The 25,421-nt window shown below is 43.3% G+C and overlaps 1 protein-coding gene across 2 annotated transcripts in view; it reads left to right on the top strand.

The window, feature by feature from the left end:
• GABRB3 (gamma-aminobutyric acid type A receptor subunit beta3) overlaps positions 1-25,421 on the top strand; it is a 290,847-nt gene that overhangs the window by 222,745 nt on the left and 42,681 nt on the right. For both annotated transcript variants that reach the window (XM_074400139.1, XM_039480066.2), the window contains one exon: positions 5,407-5,627. In XM_074400139.1, the coding sequence (XP_074256240.1) occupies positions 5,407-5,627 (221 nt within the window). The remainder of the gene's footprint in view (positions 1-5,406; positions 5,628-25,421) is intronic.

Raw genomic sequence — 25,421 nt, 5'->3', positions numbered from 1 at the left:
TTTTGTTGTTATACTCACTGAGCATAGGCAGAGCAGATTAGCATAATTTTTAGGGGCCCCAGGATTTTCAAAATGGCCAGTGAGCATTGGCTTCAACTTAAAATCACTACCTGCAATTAGCCCGTAGCAAGAGAGTCAGCTTTTCCTTCGAAGCTCTGAAGCCTTAACTTCTTCTCTCTAGCTATGAAAGTCCTACATGGCGTCTTCTTCCACTGGAAAGAGTTCTTCCAAAGTCTACACTGAAAATCTGTTGTCTCGTGTAACCACCTTCATCAATGATCTTAGTGGGATCCTCTTGATAACTTGCTGCAGCTTCTCTGTCAGCACCTGCTGCTTCTCCTTGCATTTATATGTTATGGAAATGGCTTCCTTGCTTAAACCTCATGAACCAGTCTCTCCTGTCTTCTAACTTTTCTTCTGCAACTGCCTTACCTCTTTCAGCCTTCACAGAATTGAAGAGAGTTAGGATTTTGCTCTAGATTAAACTTGGATTTAGGGGAATGTTGTGGCTGGTTTGGTCTTCTATCCATATCAGCAATAAGGCTGTTTGACTTTCTTATTCACTGGAGTAGCACTTTTAATCTTCTGTTAAAACTTTCTCTTTGCATTCACAATTTGGCTAACTGGTAAGAAAGGCCTAATTTTAGGCCCATAACAATCTTCTGCACATCAATCTTTTGACCTACCTCCCTGACTAGGCTTAATCATTTCTAGTTTTTGATTTACAGTGAGAGATGGGTGACTCTTCCTTTCACTTGAACCCTTAGAGGCCACTGGAGGGTTACTGACTGGGCTAATTTTGATATTGTTGTGTCTCAGGGAATAGGGAGGCCCCAGGACAGGGAGAGACACTGGGTAAGGGTCAGTTGGTAGATCTGTCAGAACATAGACAGCATTTGTAGGGTAAGTTTGCTATCTCATATGGGTGCTATTCCTCGTGCACCAGAATGATTATAGTGGTAATATCAAGATTCACTGATTATAGGTCACCCTAACCAATATAACAATAATGAAATAGTGAGATTGAAATCTTGTGAAAATTACCAGAATATGACCCAGAGACATGAAGTGGGCAAATGCTGTTGGAAAAACAGTGCTGATAGACTTACTTGCGCAACGCTGGGTGGCCACAAACCTTCGATTTATAAAAATGCGTTATCCGCGAAGCGCAGTAAAGTGAGGGGTGCCTGCATCTGACTATACAGATACTTTCTCGTGCAGCTTGGGGGTCTGGCAAAAGAGGGAACGTTAACAACCCAATTGGTGGAGGGCGTGGGCTGCTTTTGTAAATGATATCAGCCATCTGTTATCATTTCTAGGTCTCCCCTGCTACGTCCCCAGCCCGTCCCCAGCCCGTCAGCCAGCAGGAGCCACAGCAACAGGGGGCCACCCTGCCCCAGAGTGGCCAGCTTAGCTATTCTTTGAGAAGCTCCACCCTTCCCAGCCATTTCCTCCTTTTGTACCGAGACATCACCTGAGTCCGCCTCACGTATGAAGGAAAAAGAGCAAAGGCGTACTTCCCATTTCATGTTCTGTGAGGAGTCCAGCATCCCCTCTGCTCCCCACAGCCAATATTCCTTTAATTCTTGGAGCTTTTAAAGTCTCAGAGCATCTTCTGTTTCTGCGGATGGGCTTGGAATTCAAAACTGACAGCCTCTCCATCCCATGCAAATTCCATCTCTGTGACTGTGCTCTTCTCTTTGGTTCACGCCACATCACTGCAAATGTAAAAATGCTTAACTTCCCTTGAACGCGTGGGATGCATTGAAGAAAAGGAGACTTCAAAGCCTCTTTCCATAGCAGCTGAGCTAAATGTTTGTTGATGGGCTCAGCGTGGAGGAGGAGTTGATGGCGCCAGAGTTTTGATTCCTCCCTTGAAGAACCGCCCTCATGACCTGACTCTCCACGCTCAGAGACGTCATTTCAAAGCCCTACCCTGCCAAGCTCACTCCAGTTTATTATGAGGAACCATTTGGCCCCCATCCCTTGGAGCTTTCACGTTGACAGCCAGGCCCTGAGGGGAGGTGGCCTGAACTTCACATCCCACTGTCCCAGGTTACTCGTGTTGGAGGGAGTGGAGGGAGCGGATGAGCAGGGAGCTACTTCAGCTCTTCCGTTTTTGCGGCTTCATCGATAAGGATAATAATTGTAACACCTGCTTTGTAGGGAAATGGCGTGCTGGGTAGCCTGGGGCCTGCAGTGAGCCGAAGGAGCACACACCCCAGTGGCTGCTGCACTGCTTCTCACAAGGGCAGCACCTGGCTCCCAGAACGGGAGGAGCCTGCCCTAGAGTGGAGGAGGGCTTGGGCCTTTCCACCATCCCCCTCCCTCTGGTTGCCAGCTAGTGAGTATCCCAGAAAAGGAGGACACTGATTTGTGCCCCCTACCATGTGACAGTCGTTGCCATGCGTTGCTGATCACATGTGGCAGATTTGGATTTACATACCATTCTTTCCCTCCCTCTGTTGCCTAAGCTCTTACCCCTAGTCCACTCAAGTCACCTTAGCAAACACCCAAGACCCAAACTGAGACGCGCTGCTGATGGCGCGGAGAGCCGGAGCTGCCCTACTGTGAGTGACAGCTGGGCTCCCGGGGCCGAAGGACGCTAGGCATCGCGACTCAGGCGTCAGGGTGCGCGGTTAGGAGTAAAGAAAGAAACAAGTGAAACGTCCGTTTCAACACAAGCGAACGTGGAGGGTGACAGAGAATCCCTGTGGCTGCCGCTGCTAACATATCCTCCTTTGGCTGTAAAACCACAGCTTTGCCCACCCCAGGTCCGGCACGCTGCCCACACCTGCCAAAGGTAATGATGATGACCGTCACGTGCCCTGTGACGGTGGTTCTCATCCTGATGTTCTGCGTCAGCCTGTGTCCGAGAACCGAGAACCCTGCAGACCTTGGCTTTGCCCACCACCCAGCCCTGCCCACTCCCCAGAGGCCTCTGCACACCAGCCCTTTCCCTTTGACCTCGCCACTGTTACGCCAGTTTTCTTCACAGGCAGCTTTGTGTTTTAAAACAGAGGTTTTGTTATTATCTAGGTCAGGCAAGGCCCACAGATCAGGAGACGTCGCCATTGAGAGGACAGCTTGTTCCTCCTGGTTCCGGGGTGGCAGGGGGGCACACCACGCCGTGGGGGCTGCTCCAGGAGCACCAGGGTGGGTCAGGCAGCAGAGGGAGGGGAGAGGCCTTTATTGTGGTTGCTGGGAAGGAATGGGTGACACGGGATGAGCATGCTCAGGATTGGCCGGTTTAAGTAATTTCAGGACCATGGGGCGCAGGGGCTTTCTTTAGTTGTCCAGTACCTGGACCTGGGTAGTTTAGGCAGGTGATAGTGACCCCAGAATATGCAAGATCAGTAAAAGAGGAGATTGGAGCTTGAGCCACTGAAATCTATGCCCTATGAATTTATGGTGTAATAGGTATAAAAAAATAAAAGACTTCTGGACTGTGAAAGCAAATGAAAGAGCTGGTTGCGGCGTGGGTTCTGGATGGTTGGTTTGCAAGTGAAAGGTGCGCTCCTGGGAGAGTTGTTTGCCATCTCTAGGAATTAGCCAGCCCTGGCAGGGGCCCTTCCTCCAAGGTCCACAAGGTCGCAGATCAAAGCACCAGGACACAGAAATAAAAGCCACAGTTACTACCGTGGTCATGACTCTCTGCTCCTTGGAAGCTGTCGGTGGCTTTCACTGGCTGCGAAGGTGGCATTCTAGCTTCCACCTTCTGGTCACTGCGCTGGGGTCTAGCCTGACCCATCACTCTGCACTCTTCCCCGTAAACCCTGCCTTCCAGCCAAACTGTGCTCTCCACAGGCTTTTTCATCAGGCCCTTAAAAGCAACACCCCGTGTGTTTTTTGATGTGCCCTACCTGCTGTCTACCTTGCTGAGGCTTATCTTTAGTGCCACCTGCTCTGTGAGAATCTTTAATTGGTGGTGAGGCCCCCACAGGTTATTACTAGGCACAGAGAGCTCTGCCCATAGAAGTGTCTGGGGAAAAAAATGCCTGCTTCTCTTCACCTGATTAAATGCTGCCTCTCCTGAAGTCGCAGACAAGGCCTCTCTAAAGACTGTCCAGCGCATTTGGATTTTCTTGCCTTTCCTTCTCCTCTAATTTTTATACGATTCAAAGCTTAAAAACGTATTTTGTCTGTAGTGATACAGTACAGGCTGGTTTTGCTTCCCCTCTTGTGGAAGAAGACAACCCGATGTCCTCTGTCAGCGTCTCCGCCTCTGTATCCCAACACTATCGAGAGGGCCAATCGGCAGTCATCAGGTTAGCAACAGCAGAGTTGCCCTGTGGAGAAGCACAAGGAATCCTCGAGGGGTTGTCGGGAGGCCTGGGACCAGGCTGGATTCTTAACGGACTTGCTGTCCATCTCTCGGTGTCCGCAAGTGAGGATGTTTGCAGACGCGATCTTAAAGTGTGTGAACTCGGCACGCTGCTTGTTCCCCTCTGTGGTCGGATCCTTCCAGAGAGGGCTTCGAAATGCCCTGTGAATGTCACCAGATTTTTAGACTTGGTCTACTCCAGCTACCCTAGAATAGTAATTCAGTTTATTCTAGAACGGAACAGTGATTGCCCCCATCAAAAAAAGAATTCCTCGTGTTCCCTCATGCCTAGTCTCTCATATATCCGTTTTTCCACTTTATTCTCACTGAATTAGCTGCTTTGCCGAAAGAAAAGCAGAACCATCACGTAGATACCTGCTTATTTTGAGGCAAGCCTGTGGGCAGCGCCATGGCCCGTCCGCCTCCCACCTGCCCCCTCCTGCTGTGGCCTCAGGTTCCCCTCTTCCCCAGGTGAGTAAGTCATCATCTGCAAGTGATTTCATGGTCCGGTTCATGTAGAAACGGCCATGGCAAGCTGGAGGGAAAAGAAAATACAGTAGGTAGGGCCTGGAGACCTCCCACGGGCTACTGTGTCTCCAGAGGATGTTTATAGAAGGTTTGTATTTCTAGCCTTCGTGGAGGAAACTGGCTCAGATTGCATCCGGGGAGTTTGTAGATGGCGCTCATCTGTTGTAGGTGGTTAAAGCACCTGTCTGCTTGGTGGAAGAGAGGACACGTCGAGGGACAGTCTAGTTCCCCGCCAGCAACCTGATTTTACAGTGATTTTTTCGCCTTTATTTCTATGCTGTGATCTGTTAAATGCCAATTTGGCTAGTCTGCTTCTTACCTCAGTAAAACAGAGGACATCTGTATGCGACACACACAGATTCGTGTACTATTAAAGCTGGTGTTTGCAGCCACGAGAAAGCAGCCATTGCCTCCTACCCTGCCTGAAAATGACATCCAGTTGTCCTGGTTGGTCACTGTAGAGTGTCGATTGCAACCTGCCTTTGGCTGGTGGTGGAGGACGTGCACCTGTGGCTGAGTACACACTAACTTTCTCTCTTTTCTTCTCCCCCCAGGATTATACCTTAACCATGTATTTTCAACAATATTGGAGAGATAAAAGGCTCGCCTATTCTGGGATCCCTCTCAACCTCACGCTTGACAATCGAGTGGCTGACCAGCTATGGGTGCCCGACACATATTTCTTAAACGACAAAAAGTCATTTGTGCATGGAGTGACAGTGAAAAACCGCATGATCCGCCTTCACCCTGATGGGACGGTGCTGTACGGGCTCAGGTCTGTGTGCCCCTTCAGGGCCAACTTTGCAGCTGCATGGTGCATGGGTGTTGAATCCCCTCGCTTGTGACCATCGGCCTGAGTGAGGCAATGACCTCAGATTTATTAGGAAGCATCCATGAAGCACTTTAAGCTTTGCAGAAAAAAAAAGTCTCATAACCATAAAATGGGGGCATTACTGTTACTAGAAATAGTCATCAAACAGTTTAAAAACAGCCACCTGTGGATCAATTGTGTGTACTTGGATTGCCATGTCTAAGAACACAGGTTTCCTCAGGATGCACTTCCACGTCATAGGCACAGAGGCCTGTAATTAATATCGCCCTGACACTTCAGTGGCTTCAGTGAAGTTTTTTCGAAGCTGTTTACACAGTTGAAAAACACGTCTGTTGTGCAGATTGTAGGGTTTACTCTCTACGGAGCTTTATTGAGATGGTGCCACGAATATTTATGGGAATGACTAGGTGAGAGTTTTCCTGTTGAGAAACATCTCTCTTCAGCTCTCATAACGTAATCACTCAAATCAGGACACCAGGCTGTCTTCCTGAGTCCCAGTGAGGAGTCCCTGGACTTCCCGGATGGCCCTGGAAACCGCCAGGCCTTTTCGTGGGGCTCCATCCCAGCTGGCGGTCAGTTATTTTGAATATCACCATGCTAAATGGTGCTCTTAAAAACCTTCTGTCTGGCATAGATTTTGCCTGATTTTTGGTTTGTTTTGTTTTAGAACAGTATTTTGTGTGTGTCTGTGTGTGTTTCTCCATTTCCTGGCCTCAAAGTGCCTTTGGGATCCTCCAGCAGTGACTGTCTGTGTTGAATGGGACCAATAGACGTGGCTAGCTTGGAGAAAAGGTGTATCTCAAAATGTTGTGAGCCCACAGCCTTTGAGCTGAGACTCTAACAGCTATACGCGGAATCAAAACAGTGTATATTTAAATCCACACCCCTGTGACTTTCATGCCTCAGGACGGCAGAGTGAATTATTTAGCATTGCCTCAAATAGAACATGTGAGTGACTTTCTCAGAACCACAGTGTAGAGAGCAGAAGTTTGGATTTTAGTAAAATCAGACGTTTTTATTGGTAAGTGTCACATGTCACCCAGGCAGTGGTGCTCCTTTAGAGAGAGTCTAGCCCAGAGTTTCTTTGGGAAGTTTTCAGCATTTTATGTTTTTGCCTGAAAATGAGACCTGTGGTTGTTCAGCTTCCGGTAAGTGCATCAGCCGTACCAGAGACAATTCAGAAGTCTTGGGAATGTAGAATGAGGAGCCGTTTACCTGCCCTCAACCCCCAAAATACTGAAGTGGGAGAAGCTGATGTGTGTATGTAAATGTGTATGAGTTTGTGTGTGGGGGTGTGTGTTGAGTTTTTTTAATGTGTAGTATGTGGTGTGTGTGGTGTATAGTTGTGTGGTGTGTGTGTGCTGGGTTTGTTTTGTGTGGGTGGTTTGTGTGGTATGTGGTGTGTTGGTGTGTACTGTGCATGGGTGTGTGGCGTGTGTTTTGTGTGATAATGTGTGTGTTGTATGTGTGTTGTATGTGTGTAATGGGGAAGAGCAAAAAGAAGCAAATAACAAAAATTAATCTAGGAATTTTGGGCTTTTGAAACAAAACGTGCCATTTGGGTTTTCTCCACTTTTATTTTTGCATTCTTTACTGTTTATATCAGAAGTGGAGTATGTCAGGATGTCTCTGTATGTCTTTGTTAAAAGCAAAGACCTTTAACTCTTAAAATAGAATTGTGTAATATGTAGAAAAGCTCCATAATAATTTCCCCAACTCTTTGAAAATGCTGGATTTTAGGTAAGAATAAGATAAACCAAGAAAATAAAAATTGCTTGGTCTGTAAGTTTACATGTCGAAGTTGAATAATAATGTGATAATAAGCCATGGGAAGCCTTTAGGAGTAAACTTTGTATAATAAACTAAAAAGCCATAGTCAAAATTATATCCATTATGCCTCTCAAACAGCCTCTTAAATCAATAGATGGATTTCTAAGTAAGTAGCTGTTTTTTCATTTACAGTACAGTGATACACCTTAGCTCTCTATTTAGAGCATCATATTTTTGAAACCGTTCTTCAGAGCTATATAGACCTGGATAAGATGTCATAAAGAAAATCTCTGCAGTACAGACTGACCACTACATTCTTCATGTGTCTAGCAGCTAAATTTATGTCATCTGCTCATTAGAAATGGGCTATTCTAGAAATTTCTGCCTTGATATTTAAAAAACACGTAGCTCTAGAGATTGATTTGAACTTTTGGGCAAAAGATCAAATTAATAAGTCACAACACGGGTCATGAAAGTCATATACACATATTCTTTGCTATTCTATATAAACTTCAGTACCATTTATATGTTGTACATGTGACCTTTGATAGAAAAACAAGGTGTGAGTGCTCACCGGGATCAGCCACTGTTCATCCTCCCCGTGCCCCCAAGGCCCACCTTCCCTCCCCTGCCTTTTCACTGTTGCACTTGCTGGATGGCGTCATGGCAGGCCAGGAGTGGGCCAGCGTGTGTAACCCCACGATGCCCCGCGTCCTTTTGCTGGATGGGTATGATGGCACTGGCCTGGAGGACGTCAGCACAGCTGAGAGCACTGAAGTTAAATTCCCTGTGGCAGAAGGTTTGCAGAGAGCTGGGGTTGTTCCCGCTCTCCTTGTAAGCTACTGCCAGGGAAGGTCCTGCCCAACAGAGATTGATTTTCTACTGATTATGTGCTTGAAATACTGGTTGGACTGGCTGTGTCACTGAGACCTTCAGATGGAATTTCTCTCACCCCTGGACACTGGGATTGGCTCTCACCTTGGCTCTCCAGCCGTAGCCTGCCCTGGTAGGTCAGTCACCACTTAGTTCCTCTGGGCTTCTTTTGTTATCACGCCCAGCCATTATGGGAACGGCATCAGTGGGCTTTTGCTTTATCTAGGCTAGATGAAGACCTTTGGCTGTAGATGAGCTGTCCATGACGCAGGTTTATACGTCAGCTCAGCCTTATTCTGGGAAATCATTAATCCTTCACTGTGATGACTCTGCAGAAGTAGTCACTGACCACTCATGCAGATGCTTGAGAGTGATCACATTCTCGTCATGATAAAAGGTTGTTTTAAATCACGAGCCAATTTTCCCATGACTCTTGTAGCCCCTCGAGCTTGAAACTTGGGCGAACACCAGCTTGCTCTTCTTACCAGCTTGAGCTCAGCTGAATATGACGGAGATCCCTGCACAGGCGTAAGTCAGCCTGTGACGGGAGAGAACGCCCTGGACAGGGCCTGTGTGCCATCCTCAAAGGAAACCTAAGTCCTTGACAGTTTCCTCTGGGCAATCAAACCTTTTAGGGAACCAGGTAGATATCGGCTAAGACACTAACGGGTCTTTATCCTGTCCTAGTCACAGCTTTTCTGTTTTTTGTTTGTTTTTTGATGCTGCCCTGAGGTTTCCTTCTGTTTGTGAGAAGACAGAGTTATCATCCCTTTTCCTGACTTTCTTTTCCAGTCTGTTGGCCCTCTGGTGTCATTGAACGTCTCATCTTGCATTGTTAAGTGTACTTTGTAATGTGGTCTTTTCTTCACGCCATGCGTGTTCTATCTTTATATCATTTCCATGATGTTACGAGTTGGCAAGGGCGGGGTTCACAAAATAGTATTCAGTTTACTCCAAAAGGCACCTGGGGATCTGAGACGGAGTCATCAAAACAACATAATCCGTATTTTGCCTGAGAAGCTGGGTGCAAAATCTGTCGGACAGTATGTTGTAAAGTTCCCACTTGTGGCTCAAAAATGTTTTAAATTGTCAAAGTTGCCATTTCTATACTTAAAAAGATTGAAAGCAATATTAAAATGAAGCCAGAACTTGTATCAGAAGATTCATATTAAGTCATTGAATTCGTTTGACCAGGATCTTATTCTGAAATTGCGTTTTTTTATGCGATCGTTCTGTTAAAATACTTTTCTCCTCAGAAAAAGATACAAACTCGCACAGGTGTTAGGGCTCATGTGATTTCGATGCAGCTGTCTCTAACTCCCAAACCCTTGCTTTGTCACCGTCTCCCAAATTATGTAGCTAAAAAGCATGTTGATAAATTTCTTACCAGATGGGATTACGCCAATCGACACTCCCACCAGCAGTAAAGAACATATTAGCTTTAGGACTGTGATACCTGCTTTGGAATTGATGATTACTGAGGCTACTGTAAGGAATCTATCCATTTCCTTCATCTCTTAAGGCTGGTGAAGATCGCCTGACTCTCTTAAGTTCTGGCTCAGACACTTTCTGCTCCCCACCCCCAGCATGTTCTATTCTTCTCCTCATAGGGACTTTTCCCACCTTCTCTGCAGACTCCCCCCTTGCTTGGATTTGATGAGATTCCTTCGTACTTTCATTGGAAACACAGAAACTTCATCTTTGCCTTACGAAGAGCCCACCTGAGCTGTCTGTTGCTCCCTCTTTGCCTCTTCTCTCAAAATGGAGAGCGGCTCCCTGACCGTTCCCAAAATGAAGTTCCCCTTGGCACCCTCTCACTGCTGGAGGACTCGGCCCCTGCTGTCCTGACCTCTCCCTTCCTGCTGCTTTCCCCCTCCATCACCATGCTTCTGATATGCACACTTTCCTCCCACTCCTCAGAAACATCAGGCATGCCCCTGTCGCAGGGTCTTTGCGCATGCCCTGCTGGATATGGACTACTCTGTGTCTAAATGGTCACGTGTCCTGCATCATTGTGAGGTAATGAGGTAATTAAGGATTGCTCAACAGTTACACTCATAGGGAGAGCGCTTCTCTGATCATTCATCACTTTCTGTTACATTACCTTTCTGGTTTGTTATGCAGGACTTATCCAGAGCTGACATTATCTTGTTGGTTTATTGCATTTTTTACTTTTTGACTCAATGTTTCCATTCACGATGATGAGGAAGCCACTGTGAGGATATAGACTCTTTGAGATTTCTGTCTTGTTTACGATTCCATCCCCAAATTCTAGACTATTGCTTGGTGGAAAAAAAGAAAGTATGGCATGAGAATTAACTTTGGATTCTGTTTGGCCTTTCTGCAGTACTTACATTGCATTTAGATGCTCATTCCCTTGAAATTTATCTTGGTATAGGATGTGATGCAGCTATACATTTTGTTCTATTTCTTTCTTTTGAGACAGGGTCTTGCTCTGTTGCCCAGGCTGGAGTACAGTGGCACAATCATGATTCATTGATACTTCCAGCTTCCAGGCTCTCATGATCCTCCTGCCTCAGCCTCCGGAATAGCTGATAGCTGTGACCACAGGGAGAGGCCACCACACCCACCTTTCTTTTTTTTTCTTTTTTTTTTTTTTTGGAAAGATGAGGTTTTATTATGTTGCTAGACGAGTCTCGAACTTCTAGCCTCAAGCAATCCTCTAGCCTTGGCCTCCCAAAATGCTGGAATTACAGGCATGAGCCACCATGCCCTGTCTAATTATTTTGTTCTTAAATGCTTAGCTGTTTGTCCCAATACTTACCAGTTTATTCTTCCACGTTAACTTTAGAATCATTTATCAAATTCCTAAAAGTATAGCTTGTGTCATTTGCTGTAATTATGTACATTTAGCACTATGTTGGCAAGAGCAAAGCTCTTAACATTTCTTGCTAAACTTATTCCACTTTTTGAAAGTGTGATGCTTTTAGAAGTGGGATCATTGCTCCATTAATTTTCTAGCTGTTTTTCCCTGGTATGTAGGAAGGCTTATAGTCAATTTGTATATAACTACCTTTAAGTATGCATATATCAAAATTACATCTAGCCAGTCTAATCTTTCATGATTTTCTGCAGTTGAGTTAATCCTGACGATTTTAGTCTTATAATCATATTGCTTATAAGGATAATTTTTATCTTCATTTTCAATTGTTACTATTCGTGTTTCTGCTTTACTGCGTTGACTTCAGAGCATCCAGAACAATGATAACTAGTGATAACAGTGTTAATGTCGGCACATTTTTCATTATAACGGATGCTTCTTGTGGACCATGATGAAGGAGGAGTTGCACTTTTAGTTTAATGTAACGATTCCTTATTCTTTTACTTCCATTATTTTTTGTTCCTGATGCATAAATTAATATCTTTAAGTCCACCAACACCGCTATGCATTTTGTGCAATTTAGAAATTCACATCAGGCGTGTGACCAGTAAGCATGTTAGTGCTAATACTTTCTATGCAGAAGAGCAATAACAGTGTGAAATAAAGCAATGCGAACATTTATGCGAATGTGTATACATGCTAAATCTAGCTTTAGGCTTAACTGTATTAAAAAGGAATTGACAAACTGCCACTGTATTTCATTACAATATTTCTTATTTTACCATCTGCAGCACTAAGAGCTTTACCTATGACCAATGTTAATTAAACTAACACGTCCAATTTTCTATCTGGTTTTAAAACAATGTTTTATTATCTAAACTTCTCAACTTTCTATTTCCTCTGCATGTGCAGGAAGATAGACATACAGAGAAACAGAAAGAATTACATATGCCTTACACAGACATGCTTGGACTTTCTGTTTTTTCCTAAATTTTCTGTTTTTTAAGTAATCGGTCATTTTGCTTTAGGACAAAAATTTAGCATAGGCCATAATTTGAATCAACTTCTAGATCAAATCTGGATTAGACAAAATTACTCCTATTAAATAAGTAGACATCTTCTTTGACATGTTTTATATTCAAATTTATTCATTGCAATGATTCTTAGTAATATTAAATTTTGCAAAAGCCTAAGAAGCAAGAAATCCTGAACTGCCTTTCAAGTGTTAGCATTTTATATATGACAACCATTCTACAATTTATAGAAATATGTTTCCTCATAATTTTTTGAATAGAAATGAGCCAGATATACAATGAACATCAAAAGAATTTTAAGGTTTTAAATTACACAAAAAGTTCACCTACAGGATTTATTGTATTTACATTTACTCAAATCTTTCATTCTTTAACAGTTTATCTAGATTAATTCTGAGAACTATTATACAAAGCTAGTTATCATTTCTAGTTACTTCCTTGTTAGCTATTTTTTTAATTAATCTGTGAATATCAGGTGTTCACTTATGTAAGAACCTTGAGATTAAATACATGAGTATTTTGGTAACTCAGTAACTCAGAAGATTCAGCTGTTTTCATTAAATCGACAACCCTAAATTAGTCATTTCTGAAACAATGTCACATAAACAAAGATCATTTTGTTTTGGCTGAGTTACAATTTTATAACCTGTGCCAAATCCTGACACCTCAAAATATCTAGCAGAGACAAATATAAAACCCAGACAAAAATGTATGCTGACAATTTTTAAGCCACTTCTGTTTTCATCTTTTACTTTGGAACTCTAGCAATGAGGAAACAATACAAAGCCACCAGTTTACCAGCAGATTTACATGCTTCAACTCTATTTGTTCTGATAGGTAATCCAGTGAAGGCTGTGAACCACAGTTTAGGTAAAGCAGTTTCCAGTTTTATTTTAAAGGCCAGACTTCCTGAGGCTCCAGAGATTGCTGGGGCCAAACAGCACTGCAGAAGATCGTCACATAGTTTCATCCCACTTTCCTATTTAACAGCAAAATGAGGTCTGTAGGGAGCCCAAACTTCTCCAGATTCTGAAGACTACCAAGGCCCAACAGTATGATAAAAGAATTCGGCTTATCAAATTCTGATTTCCCATTACTATGTTGATACACACACAAACAATCGCCAAAACACAATCCAGCTGCTACAACAACCAACACATTTGTGGTCACGGAACCAAAATCTGTTGCTGAAATACCAAGGCTTCAGTTGAGGTGTGGCTGCGGGTCACACAGAAAGCCCGTCACTGTGATGAGTGTTGCCCAGGCAGAAGGTGAAGACATCGGAGATCAGTCTCAAATCCGTCTCTTCAGCCAACTAAAATTAGGGGTTTATGTGCAGGTTTTGCTATTACTTTTAGTGGGGAAAAAAACACAATTACTTTTGCACCAACCTAATGCATTAGCCGGGAAAAAAATTATATATGGGAAAACAGGAATTAGGGAGGGATAAGGAAGAGGAGACGGTCAACAGGAAGCAGATCAGGCCGTCGTGATGGGTGAGGGTCCGGTGTCATTGTCCAGATGTGGAGAGCCAGTAGGTTTCAGCTCCTTGATACCATCTGAGGGGCCTGATGGTTGGTTTCCTGAGAAGAGGACTCAGGTAAGACATAACTGTCTCAGATTTGAAGAAGGGGACGGTCAATTTCTACAGTTACTGAAAAGAAACTGTAAACAACCGTTCTATGGAACAATTGGGCCAGTTTCAGAATAATTAAATCAAATGAGTTAATAAATCTAGCTAGCTAGCTAGTATTTGAACTGACGTGTGTGTGTGTGTGTGTGTGTGTGTGTGTGTGTGTGTGTGGTAAGAACATTTCAAATTCTCTCAGCAACTTTGAAATGTATAAAACTCTATTATTAACTATATTCACCATGCTTTTCAATAGAACTTAGAACATATTATTCCTGCCTGACAGATTTTTTAGAAATAATAGGGGAAGTCCTTTATTTTATTATGTGACAACATATAGCAGCTGCCTAGCCACACAAGGCAGATATGAATAGGGAAGATGGCTCAGAAATAGCAGTACTAGTGACTCAAGTAGTTACCTTTATATGATAAAAGGAATAAAGTTTTGACAGATTTAAAGGAGTTTTAAAATGACTTTTTTATTGAGTATGTTAGTTTTATGTTTTCTTTAATGAATTATTGTATTGAACCAAAAGTAAACTAAGTATAGTTTGTTCACATAATGAATCTACCTGCGAAGACATGCTTACAAATCACCGTTTGATAATCATTGCCCCATCCCCCCATCCTCCGTTTGCTGTAACCACCATTCTATTCTCTGCTTAGATGAGTTCGGCTGTAGATTCCACAAATAAGTGAGAATATGTGGTATTTATCTTTCTGTGACAGCTGTAATCCTCTTAGTATAATGGTCTCGAATTCCATCCATGTTGTCCCAACTGACGGAATTTATTTCTTTCTTAAGACTGAACAGTATTCCATTGAGGCGGTGGTGGTGGTGGTGTATGTGTTTGTATCATTTAAAAATCCATTTATCTGTTGATGGACACTTAGGTTAATTCTGTAACTTGGCTACTGTTAATAGTGCTTCAGTGAACTTAGAGGTGCTGACATCCCTTTAGCAAATTGATTTCAAATCTTTTGGGTAAAAATCCAGAAAATGGATTGCTTTAGCATATGATAATTTTATTTTCAGTTTTTTGAGTTTTCCATAATGGTTGTATTAATTTGCATTCCTACCAACAGTGTGCAGGGGTGTCCTATTTTCCACCTCCTTGCCAACGTTTATCTTTCATCTTTTTGATACTAGTCATACTGACAGGTACTAGATGTTATCTCATTGTGGTTTCAATTTCTGTTTCCCTAACGATGAGTGATGTTGAACTTCCTTTCAAGTCTTTTTTGGCCCTTTGGGATGACCATTTGTCTTTTGAGAAATGTCTCTTTAGGTCCTTTGCCCATTTTTTAAATTGAGATTTTTTTGTTTGCTTGCTTTCTTGCTATTGAGTTGTTTGGCCTCCATAATATTTTGGATATTAACCCCGTGACTTGTGTGTATTTCTTCCAGTCTGTTGGTTGTCTCAGTACAGCACTAATTGTTTCTGGTCTCGAAGATTTTTAGTTTGATGGAGTCTCATTTGTCTGTTTTTGAATTTGTTGCATCAAATCAATTTTTTTTTTTTTTTTTGAGACGGAGTTTCGCTCTTGTTACCCAGGCTGGAGTGCAATGACGTGATCTCGGCTCACCGCAACCTCTGCCTCCTGGGTTCAGGCAATTCTCCTGCCTCAGCCTCCTGAGTAGTTGGGATTACAGGCACGCGCCACCATGCCCAGCTAATTTTTTGTATTTTTAGTAGAGACGGGGTTTCACCACGTTGACCAGGATGGTCTCGATCTCTTGACCTCGTGATCCACCCGCCTCGGCCTCCCAAAGTGCTGGGATTACAGGCGTGAGCCACCGCGCCTGACCATCAAATCAATTTTTAAAAATCATTAAAATAATTATCTAGACTAATGTCATATGTTTCCCCCGTGTTTTCTTTTAGTAGTTTAACTGTTCGTAGTTACATTTAAGTTTTAATCAATTTTGAGTTGATTTCTGTATATGGTGTGAAGTAAGGGTCTAGTTTCATTCTTCTGAATGTGGATATTTAGTTTTCCCAGTATTATTTATGGAAGAATTTCATTTGTGTCTTTTTTCATTTCATATAGAGTCTCTTAAATATATTAACAGATTATATGTCTTCTTTTGTGTGTGTTTTGTTCTAACGTGAACCAAGTAGATCTCTCTCTTTTTGCATGTTCTGCAGTGGATTATTTTGTATGGGAAATTTCTATACTGGAAAGGGTTGATGTTCCTTTAAGTATTTAAATACTTACCCATAAATACATCATTTATACGAAATTTTTTTTGGGGGGGGAAGATTTTATAAATGCATGCTACTTCGAAAAGAATCCTTAGTAACATTTTCCACCCTGGCACACAGGGCTTCAGTTTCTGCAGTGCTTCTTGGTCTCTAGGTTTTCTGCTTGCATTAATCTTGAGGATTCATGTTTTTCAGGAAGATGTCATTTTTATTTATTTATTTTTCTTTTTGAGACGGAGTTTTGCTCTTGTTACCCAGGCTGGAGTGCAATGGCGCAATCTCGGCTCACCGCAACCTCCGCCTCCTGGGTTCAGGCGATTCTCCTGCCTCAGCCTCCTGAGTAGCTGGGATTACAGGCACGCGCCACCATGCCCAGCTAATGTTTTGTTTTTTTAGTAGAGACAGTGTTTCACCATGTTGACCAGGATGGTCTGGATCTCTTGACCTCGTGATCCACCCGCCTCGGCCTCCCAAAGTGCTGGGATTACAGGCGTGAGCCACCGCACCCGGCCGAAGATGTCATTTTTATTTGGACTTTCTAATCTAACCCCTATGTTAGGTTGTTCTGCAGTGGGCTAGTATATCCACACCAACCCCCAAAGGCTGAGGAAGCCGCGAGGCTAAAGAAAGAGGCTGACAAATGCAGTTTCTTAGGAAGACACATTTAATGAGAACGTGTGAACAGGGGCCATGTCTTTGTCTCAGGCAGCAGTGAGACAAGATGGTGGATCCTCACACCATTGCCCTCGATCCAGGGCTAATACGCCATAGGGAGGGAATGTGTAGGACAGTTGAAGTTGACCCGTCAGGGAGAGGCAGGAATGCTATGTAAGTCTGCCTAAGGGCAGGATTTATGGTAAAGGCTCTTTTGACCTAAGGTCAACATTTATGGTAACAGTAGAGAAAGTAGAAATCTTAGAGGCATTCCTGGAACAGGGGGGGTTAATCAGAAGTCAAAATGGCAGGTTACCGTCGAAAATGGGGTTGCTTCAGGCTCCACACGGGTGGTAACATCAGCAGAGTGGCAAACTAAAAAGCTCCAAGCCCTTGTCCTCTCACAGAAACATCAAAACAAAACAAAACAAAAACTAGAAGCTATCTGAACCCACCTTGGAGAAGCTCTGGAAATCAGTTTAAGGTTCACAGTAACCAATCAAATGCCCAATCAAGAAGAAAAGCTCTATTAAAGCAATAGGAAAGTTCCGTGGCATTTCTCACCACCCACATCCTATGGGAGGGATGGTTTTGGTTTTGAGCAGGCAGCAGCCTAGTTCCCAGTCTTCCCTCTCCTACCAGAGGAAGCAGAGCAGATCTTATTTGCAAATTATTGTGTACATATGTTCCAAACTGTCTGGACGATGCCCGGAGGACTGAAGCAAGATGTTCATCTCAGCTTTACCTAACTCAGAATGCAAGCAAAAGAGAAGGGTCAGACAATGCTCAGAAAGGCCACAGGGTGAAGACAAGCCTGAAGATGGCTGGGACGGGAGATTTTGTATGGAAGCATAACATAGACCATCTAAAGCCCAAAAGAGAAGCTGGGATGAGACTCTCAGATAAATTAGATCATTCAAAAGCAGCCACAGAGATAGAGGTACTTGAGAATCCATTCTCATGCGCAGGCAAGAGGTATGTATGCTCAGAAGAGTCCTAAGGAAGCTCCAGCTTCTGCCTTTGCCTAACCCCTAGGCTCAGAGGAAAGTGTTTACAAAATGCCCCAGCACAGAACAAATCTGCAAAGACTGAGATAGAAGGCTCTTCCTTTTTTTTGTTTGTGTGTTTTTGGTCTGTTTGTTTCAGCTCTTGGCACTTAAAGAAATTCTTGTTAAAGCATTTTCCAGGCATGGTGGCTCATGCCTGTAATCCTAGTGCTTTGGGAGGCCAAGATGGGAGTATCAGTTGAGATTAGGAGTTTTAGACCAGCCTGGGCAATGTAACAAGACCCCAACTCTACCAAATAAAGAAATAAAAAATCGAGCCAGGAATCGTGGTACATGACTGTAGTACCGGCTACTTGGGAGGCTGATGCAGGAAGATCGCTTGAGTCCAGGTGTTTGAAGCTACAGTGAGCTGTGGTCATGGCGCTACACTCAGCCTAGGCAACACAGTGGGATCCCATCTGTAGTAAGTGAATACATAGATAAATAAATTTAAAACATTGGCTAAACATGAGCTAACGCAACAGAGACTTCACTGATTAAACTGGGCGGGAAATAATGTTTTCAAAAAAAGGTTAGAATTGACTCAAAACAAATGGGGTGATAAAGTTAAAAGCAGCAAACCCTAGGCAAAGGAAAGAATCTGATTTTCAGAGTGACAGCATTATAATAATGAAATGCCCAACTTTCGGGAGAGAAACATCACAAAGCATAAAAAGAAAGAGGAAAACATGGTTTAGTCAAAGGAACAAAATAAATTGGCAGAAATCTAAATATTGGTCTTACTAAAGACTTAAGTAATCTCTTTATTCAAATAGGTGAGGAAAAACCTGGACAAAGAGCTAAAGGAAACAGGGAAAAAAGATAATAGCCATCCTATTTTTTTGTGGTTTTGACTTGCATTTCCTTAAACCACAATGAGATGCTACATCACACACATTAGGATGGCTATTATAAATATATTTTAAAATGAAAAGAACAAATGTTGGCAAAATCATGAAAAAAATGGGAATCCTTAGGGATTGCTGATGGGAATTTAAATTTATTCAGTCACTGTGGAAAGCATTATGGTGGTTCCTCAAAATTTAAATATAAAATTAGCATATTATCCATAATTCCACTTCTAGATAGATACAAAAGACGTGACCCAAACAGATACTTGTACGCCAGTGTTTGTGGTGGGGTTATTCATAGTAGCCAAAAAATGGAACCAATCTGAATGTCTACCAACAGATGAATGGATACATCAAATATGTTATATCCATATAATGGAATGTTTTTCAGTTTTAAAAAGGTGTGAAATTCTTGTACATGCTACAACATGGATGAACCTCGAAAACAATATGGTAAGTGAACTAAACCAGGCAGAAAAGGACAACCATTTCACTTATCTGATTTCACTTATATGTGGTGACCAATAGAATAGGTCAATTCATAGAGGCAGCATGTGGACTAGAGATTACCTGGGCCTGGGGTTGGAGTAGTTGATGTTGTTATTTAAAAGGTACAGAGTTTCTGTTTGAGATGATGAGAAAGTTCTGGAAATGGATAGTCATTTTGATTGAACGTCAGTGTGAATGCACTGACTTATACACTTAAAAATCACTAAAATGAGACATTTTATATTGTGTATATTTCATTTTCATTATTTTTTTATTTTATGTTTGTGTTTAATTCACTGATTTGGATGCTGTTTGGTTTTGCTCTGTCTAATAAAGCTCAGTTACATATCTGTTTTATCCTCTCAATTATCTACCATCTCCTCTGTTTCCAAAGCCTCGTTTTTCTACCTCTGCTTTGAGTAGGTTTGACAAGTTTGCCCTCTACTTTCTACTCAAAGTAGGGTCACCCTGATTAGCCTCATTATCTGGGAACATTATCTGGGAATTTCAGAATTAAAGACCCACCCAATTCCAGAATCTGAATTTTAACAAGATCCCTCAGTAACGTATGTTCCCACTAAAATATAAGAAGCCTTCCATGCCGTTAAAGGATTTTCAGCCATGTAAATTACGTTGTCTATGTCTCCAGAACAGATTTCAATTTGGCATTTGTGGCTGGGGTTTCTTGCATTCCTCTCGCAGCATTACAGCTTCTTCTGTCTATGTCTTCATTTCAGAATATTCTTTTGTCTCCGTTTGTTCTTCTTGAAGAGGCCGTATCCACTCATACCTTTTAGTAACCATTCACATCATCTGTATTTTTCAACTTTCATTTTCTGTGCTTCCATTGCTTTTCATAGGACACCTCTTTTACTCAGAGTATTTGTGCTTAGGTGGGACAGATTCATAGAAACAAAGTGACGTTCTAGTGATTATGGAGACAATGGTGTTGACTTCAGTTTCACTCTCATGCTGGAAGCTGTGGCCTCTGGGATAGAAATGTGGAGATCATGTTAGGACGCTCCCTTTGCCTGACTGTCACTTAACTAGGGTAGGTCTTTCTGTCTGGCTGCTGAGTTACAGCTAAGCCATGAAGTAAGACACACTGTGTGGTACTTTGGGTAGAGTCTCGAGTGACCTTTTCTATCCTGGCATGCATGTCTTCCTCCAGCTGTGACAACTCACCTTCTAGCCTCTGGGTTCCGTGCATTTGACCATGTTCCCCCAACCACATTCATCCGGGGACTTACGTCCTCTGAGGCTGGAGACACAGATAGCAAGCTGTTATATTTGCCCTGTCTCATGGAAGTTTGTGCGGTGATGGGGGTAGTCTGTAATCTGTGTAACTACCAGCCAGTCACAGTGGGCTATTGACGGGAACATTAGAAGAGCTGTGTTTTTCAATATTAGTTCATTTAAATTAATTTAAAAGAATTAATTTTAAATGTAGATCAAAATAGTCACACATGGTTGGTTATGTTTTGGACTGCAGTTCTAGATTGTGAAACCCCGGAGTACCGTAATTAGATCCAGACAGTTGGAGTGACTCCAAGTACTTTAGTGATTGCTTCGAACTGTTTTCTCTCTTCCTCTTCCCAGGGCTGAACCTGTGGTGTATTAAGAACTTCTCAGTCCATTCTCTGGGCAGTTCCTTTCTTTCAGGTGTTCTAGAATCTGGCATACACTTTTTTCTCTGGTTGGAATACTGTTGCCAGTTTGCGGCTTTGTGTAGTGGGTTGCCATATTCTTCGAAAATGAAGAGGAGGTCCGTCGGGCCTGTCTCATTTGCCTGTTGGGACTACTCGTTCACAAAAATTAGTATTCCTAAACGGTGGTGGAGTTATGCCTCAGTATAGAAACAGATGCTCCTATTTTAGAAAAAATGCTGTTTGCTAAGGGTTTTGCTATCTTATAACACTGCTAGGAAGTATCAGGTTGTGATTCCTAGTAATGACAAGAGAATTTATGCTTTTATATGTGTGCAGTTACTTGTGCTGATTATTGTACCAGTTATCTGTTGCCACAAGAGTACTGTGTAACAGTCAGCTAGAAAGCCTCAATGCATACAATAACCCCAAAACACTCATTGCTTGTGTGTCTGGGTTGTTAATGAGCATCTCTGCCGGCTCTGGCTGGCTGTCTCACAGACTGGGTGTAGGGGACCCATTAACCTGCCCAGGGTGGTCTCTGAAAAGATGGGTGGTCACCTCAGTCCTGCTCTCTGTGTTCATTCTCCTGAAACCAGCAGACACTTCTGGGCATGCCTTTCTCACAGCAGAGGCAGAAGCGGAAAATCCCAGAAAGAGAACACATCTTGGGACCTAAGCATGGCACATGGTCACTTCCAGCCATTTATATCAGATAAAGCAAGTCACAACGTTGGCTCCCATTCAAGAGGTGGGCACACAGCCAGCTTCTCTTCAGTGAGAAGAGTTGTAATGACATGGCTGAGAGCAGATTCTGGAAAGAAGAAAGGAATGGGCCACTGACACTCTCAGCTTACCACAATAATTTTCCAGCAACATCCTCGAGGAGTTTCCATAGCAAAAGCCTTCAGACAGTTCTATGAATGTGTTTTCTCATATATTTTGTAAAGCAAAACAAAAATCGGGATAACCAAAATGTTGGCGTATGTCCTGTGACTTCTTCACATTGAATGATAAGCATTTGGTCAAGAAAAATGCTTGGTCTGAATTACTCGACTTAGGTCCTACATCCTATCATCTGAGTTCCTTTTCTTGGAAAAATGATAGCTTCCCCCACCAGCCGGTGCCTCCTGCCTCGGGGGAATGAGAAATGAAGACGGTTACCTGTCAAGCAGCGCCTTGGCTGTGGTGCTGACCCATGGCCACAGATACAACCCTCACCTAGATTTCTTGAACATTTGGGAGTCTTGAGTGCAAGCCAGAAGTCACACCAGAGGAGCTACTAACTTGCTTCCAGGTCCTTATAGCTTTACAAGATTGTGATGAGAGATCCAGGACCCCACTGAAGGCGGCGTTTTCATTGTGGTCCTCTCTGCAGCTGAAGCCAGAAAGCTCTCACACACTGACATTGGATTCAATTCCGCAGGGCTGAATTCTGCAGGTAAGAACTGAATTCTGCAACATAGACTCACGGAGACCACTCGACCATAAAAAAAAGGGGACTCTTATCCATGCCTCCACCAGTGAGCCCATGGAGGCTCTGAGAGTCCATAACTGTGCACAGCCAGAGCTCGTGCGGGGAGTGCTTCTCAGCGGGAAAGTGTCCCCACTGACTCTTACATTTGGGACATAAAGCCACGAAGGACTAGGTCACCTGTTTCTCTTTCCATGTTTGGCTTGAGTCCCATACTTCAGCTTATGCCTGGTCCTCTTCTCAAGAAGTCATTTATTCTGTGAATATTTACGGGACACTTACTCTGCCTGTGTGGTCCGGGGGCGAAGGAGGGGGCGGCTGCCATCCTCGGTACTGCGGAGAGGACCCTAGATGTGGGAATAAAGTCCTGCTCTTGTGGGCTCACCTGGGGTGAGAGAGGGGCCAGCAAGCTCGCAAATAATGGACGTTCTGATGTGTAGGTGTAATGAAATGTAATGAAAACATTAAAAAGGAGGAAGCTGAGATCGAGACCAAGATAGTTTAGTTCCAGAAGCTTCTCTGAGAAAGCTGGTCTAGGCCCTTGCCATCCAGTGAGCAGCCAGGGACATCAGAATCAGAGCTTGCATTGGAAATTTTAATCTTTGCACTCCAGTGTTTACAGTGAATCAAACATATTCATACAAACGGGGATTGCTAGAGTCACACATTGCCGGGTTCACTCTAAGCATGAGTCCCAGAGTCTGACCACATCCAGCCTTCCCCAGCAGCGCTGACAAGGAGCGCTTTATACCTAGGTCAGCAGGTGGACGCTTCAGACAGAAGTCTGTCGAAGTAAGCATGTTTCTGACCATCAGACAACAGCATTTCCATAGCTGCTCTACCAGGTGACATGCAGAAAAATTCATATTTGTGCAATTCGTAGACTTTGCATCCCCCCTTATGATTTATCAATTTGTGAATATTTTAAAAATAGAAATGCTGATTCCAGAAACTAGTTCACAAGCTTAAAACAATTGAGACAAAATGAAAACGCTTCAGCACACTGACATCCCTGGATCTTGACCTTGACCCACTCAGGTGTGCAGGGAACGGTCTCTAAGGGCAGTTGAAGACAGCACCCAAAGGCAGTGCACCACCACGTATCTCAAAATATGATTTTATACTTAGTAGAACTAGTGCTTTCCTTACAATTTCATTTCTTACATTTTGATAATTTTAATCCTTTTTTTTTTTTGAGATGAAGTCTCACTTTGTCATCCAGGCTGGAGTGCAGTGGTGCAGTCTAGGCTCACTGCAACCTCCTCTTCTGGGTTCAAGTGATTCTCATGCCTCAGCCTCCTGAGTAGTTGGGACTACAGGCACCTGCCATTACACCCTGCTATTTTTTTTTAAATTATTTTTAGTAGAGATAGGGTTTCACCATGTTGGCCAGGCTGATTTCAAACTTCTGACCTCAGGTGATCCCCCTGCCTTGGCCACCCAAAGTGTTAGGATTCCAGGTGTGAACCACCATGCCCAGCCTAATACTTATAGTTCTTAAACATATCTTTAGACATACATGCTTGAAAAGTGGATTAAACGTCACTATAGTTTCTGCAGGAATAGCATGTAGAATATTTGTTTTCTGCATTTATTTATTATGTCTCCAATTTGACATATATAATGAGAATATTATGGGTATATGTGTGTACATATATACCTATGATATGTGTATCAATATTTATATCTCTGTCTATATAAATTTATATACTTTATTGCTCTTCATTCAAAACAATACTCTCACTTCCTGAATAGACCCTTAAAAGTTGCATATATTTTGTATTTTTAAGGTAAAAGAGGTAATATAGACATAGTGGAGCATAGGGTTCAAACTGCGTGGATCTGAATGCCACATCGGCCTTCCAGTGGCATTGGGAATATGGTCAAGCTGCTTCCTCTTTTCCAAACCTTGGTTTACTCATCTGCAAAATGTATATAATAATAATAAGGCTCTATAATATGATTATCGTGAGATCAAACATGTGTATCAAAGTGCTTGGCGCAGAACTGGGCACTGAGGAAGTGCCCAGCCAGTGTTCTGTAAAGTACAGGTGTGACTGGCGGTTGTCCTGGGCACTCCGGATGCTGGGTGAGCGCCATCCATGTGACGCTGTCCGGGCCGCTGGTCCTCACTCTTCTGTCTCTTCGTCGACTTTTTTGTTTGGTTTTTCTTTCTACTTTCAGCATTTTCAAAGTGTGACTGCTTGTAAAGAAAGGATGTATTGGACACAGATGGGTCTTCCGCGCCTTGGCCATTATCTTTCTCTGCTTCTCTGTCAGAAACGTGCCTTGTAGCCACAGAGATGCTAAGCAGTGCCATCTCTCAGTCATAAAACAAGAGACAACCAAAAGAAAGACGGGAATCTACGGAAGAGCGATACTGGGAGAGTCTGACCCAGTCCTCTCGCGCGTTGCTGAGCTTCACCACTCTTCCGTAGGAGTAGGAGTGGAATTCCCCCATCACAGAGGTTGCAGGTGGTGCTAGATGTTGGTTAAATTACTCTGGCGGGACGAAAAATATATATGTATTTATTGGGGAAAATATAAAACCATGAGTGTGAGTGTTGGGGATGACACAGGTGGAGCCCAGATGTCACTGAGGCCTGGCAGCCTTGGTTGATTTGATGTCCCTGCTCTCGGCTGGAGCCCTCAGTTCTGCCGTCTGTGAAATCCCTCTTTCCGCACTGTCCCCGGGTCCATCCACTCCCATGGCCTGCTCTCCCAACCTGTGCTGAGTTTCGCCACCATGGATGAAGATGTCGTGGCTCAGGGAGGGGTGGGGGCATGTTTCTGCTCCACAGCCTGCTTCAGCTCTCTGCCCCCACCCCCACCCTCTCTCTTCTGGCGTTTGGTCCCACCTATTCACCCAGTTCTTGTATCTTGATGGTTACCTTTCGTAGCATGAGCAAGAACAGGCCCGTGTGCCGCACTCTCCACTCAGAGCGTTTTCTGGGCACTTCTTCCAAATGAAGAACAGCAGTGCGGAGATGTGTCTACCTTATCCCTGACATAAAAATAAAAAACGGGGCTCCTTTGCTTTTCTTTTTTGTCGTGTAAATTGACAGTTTATAATCGTATAGATGTATGGGTTTTGTGACGAGGGGGTCGTGTGGGGAAAAGAATTTTTGGGGTATGCAGGGACGTTACCATTCATGAATGCGACGTGAATAATTAAACCAAGCTGATCAGCGTGCCCGTCACCTCACGTACTTAACACTGTT

Source organism: Saimiri boliviensis, chromosome 5 (assembly GCF_048565385.1).
Source record: "Saimiri boliviensis isolate mSaiBol1 chromosome 5, mSaiBol1.pri, whole genome shotgun sequence".
In the NCBI taxonomy this organism is placed as follows: Eukaryota; Metazoa; Chordata; class Mammalia; order Primates; family Cebidae; genus Saimiri; species Saimiri boliviensis.
The sequence above is the reverse complement of the archived record's forward strand: the minus strand, read 5'-3'. Positions and strand labels throughout refer to the sequence as shown.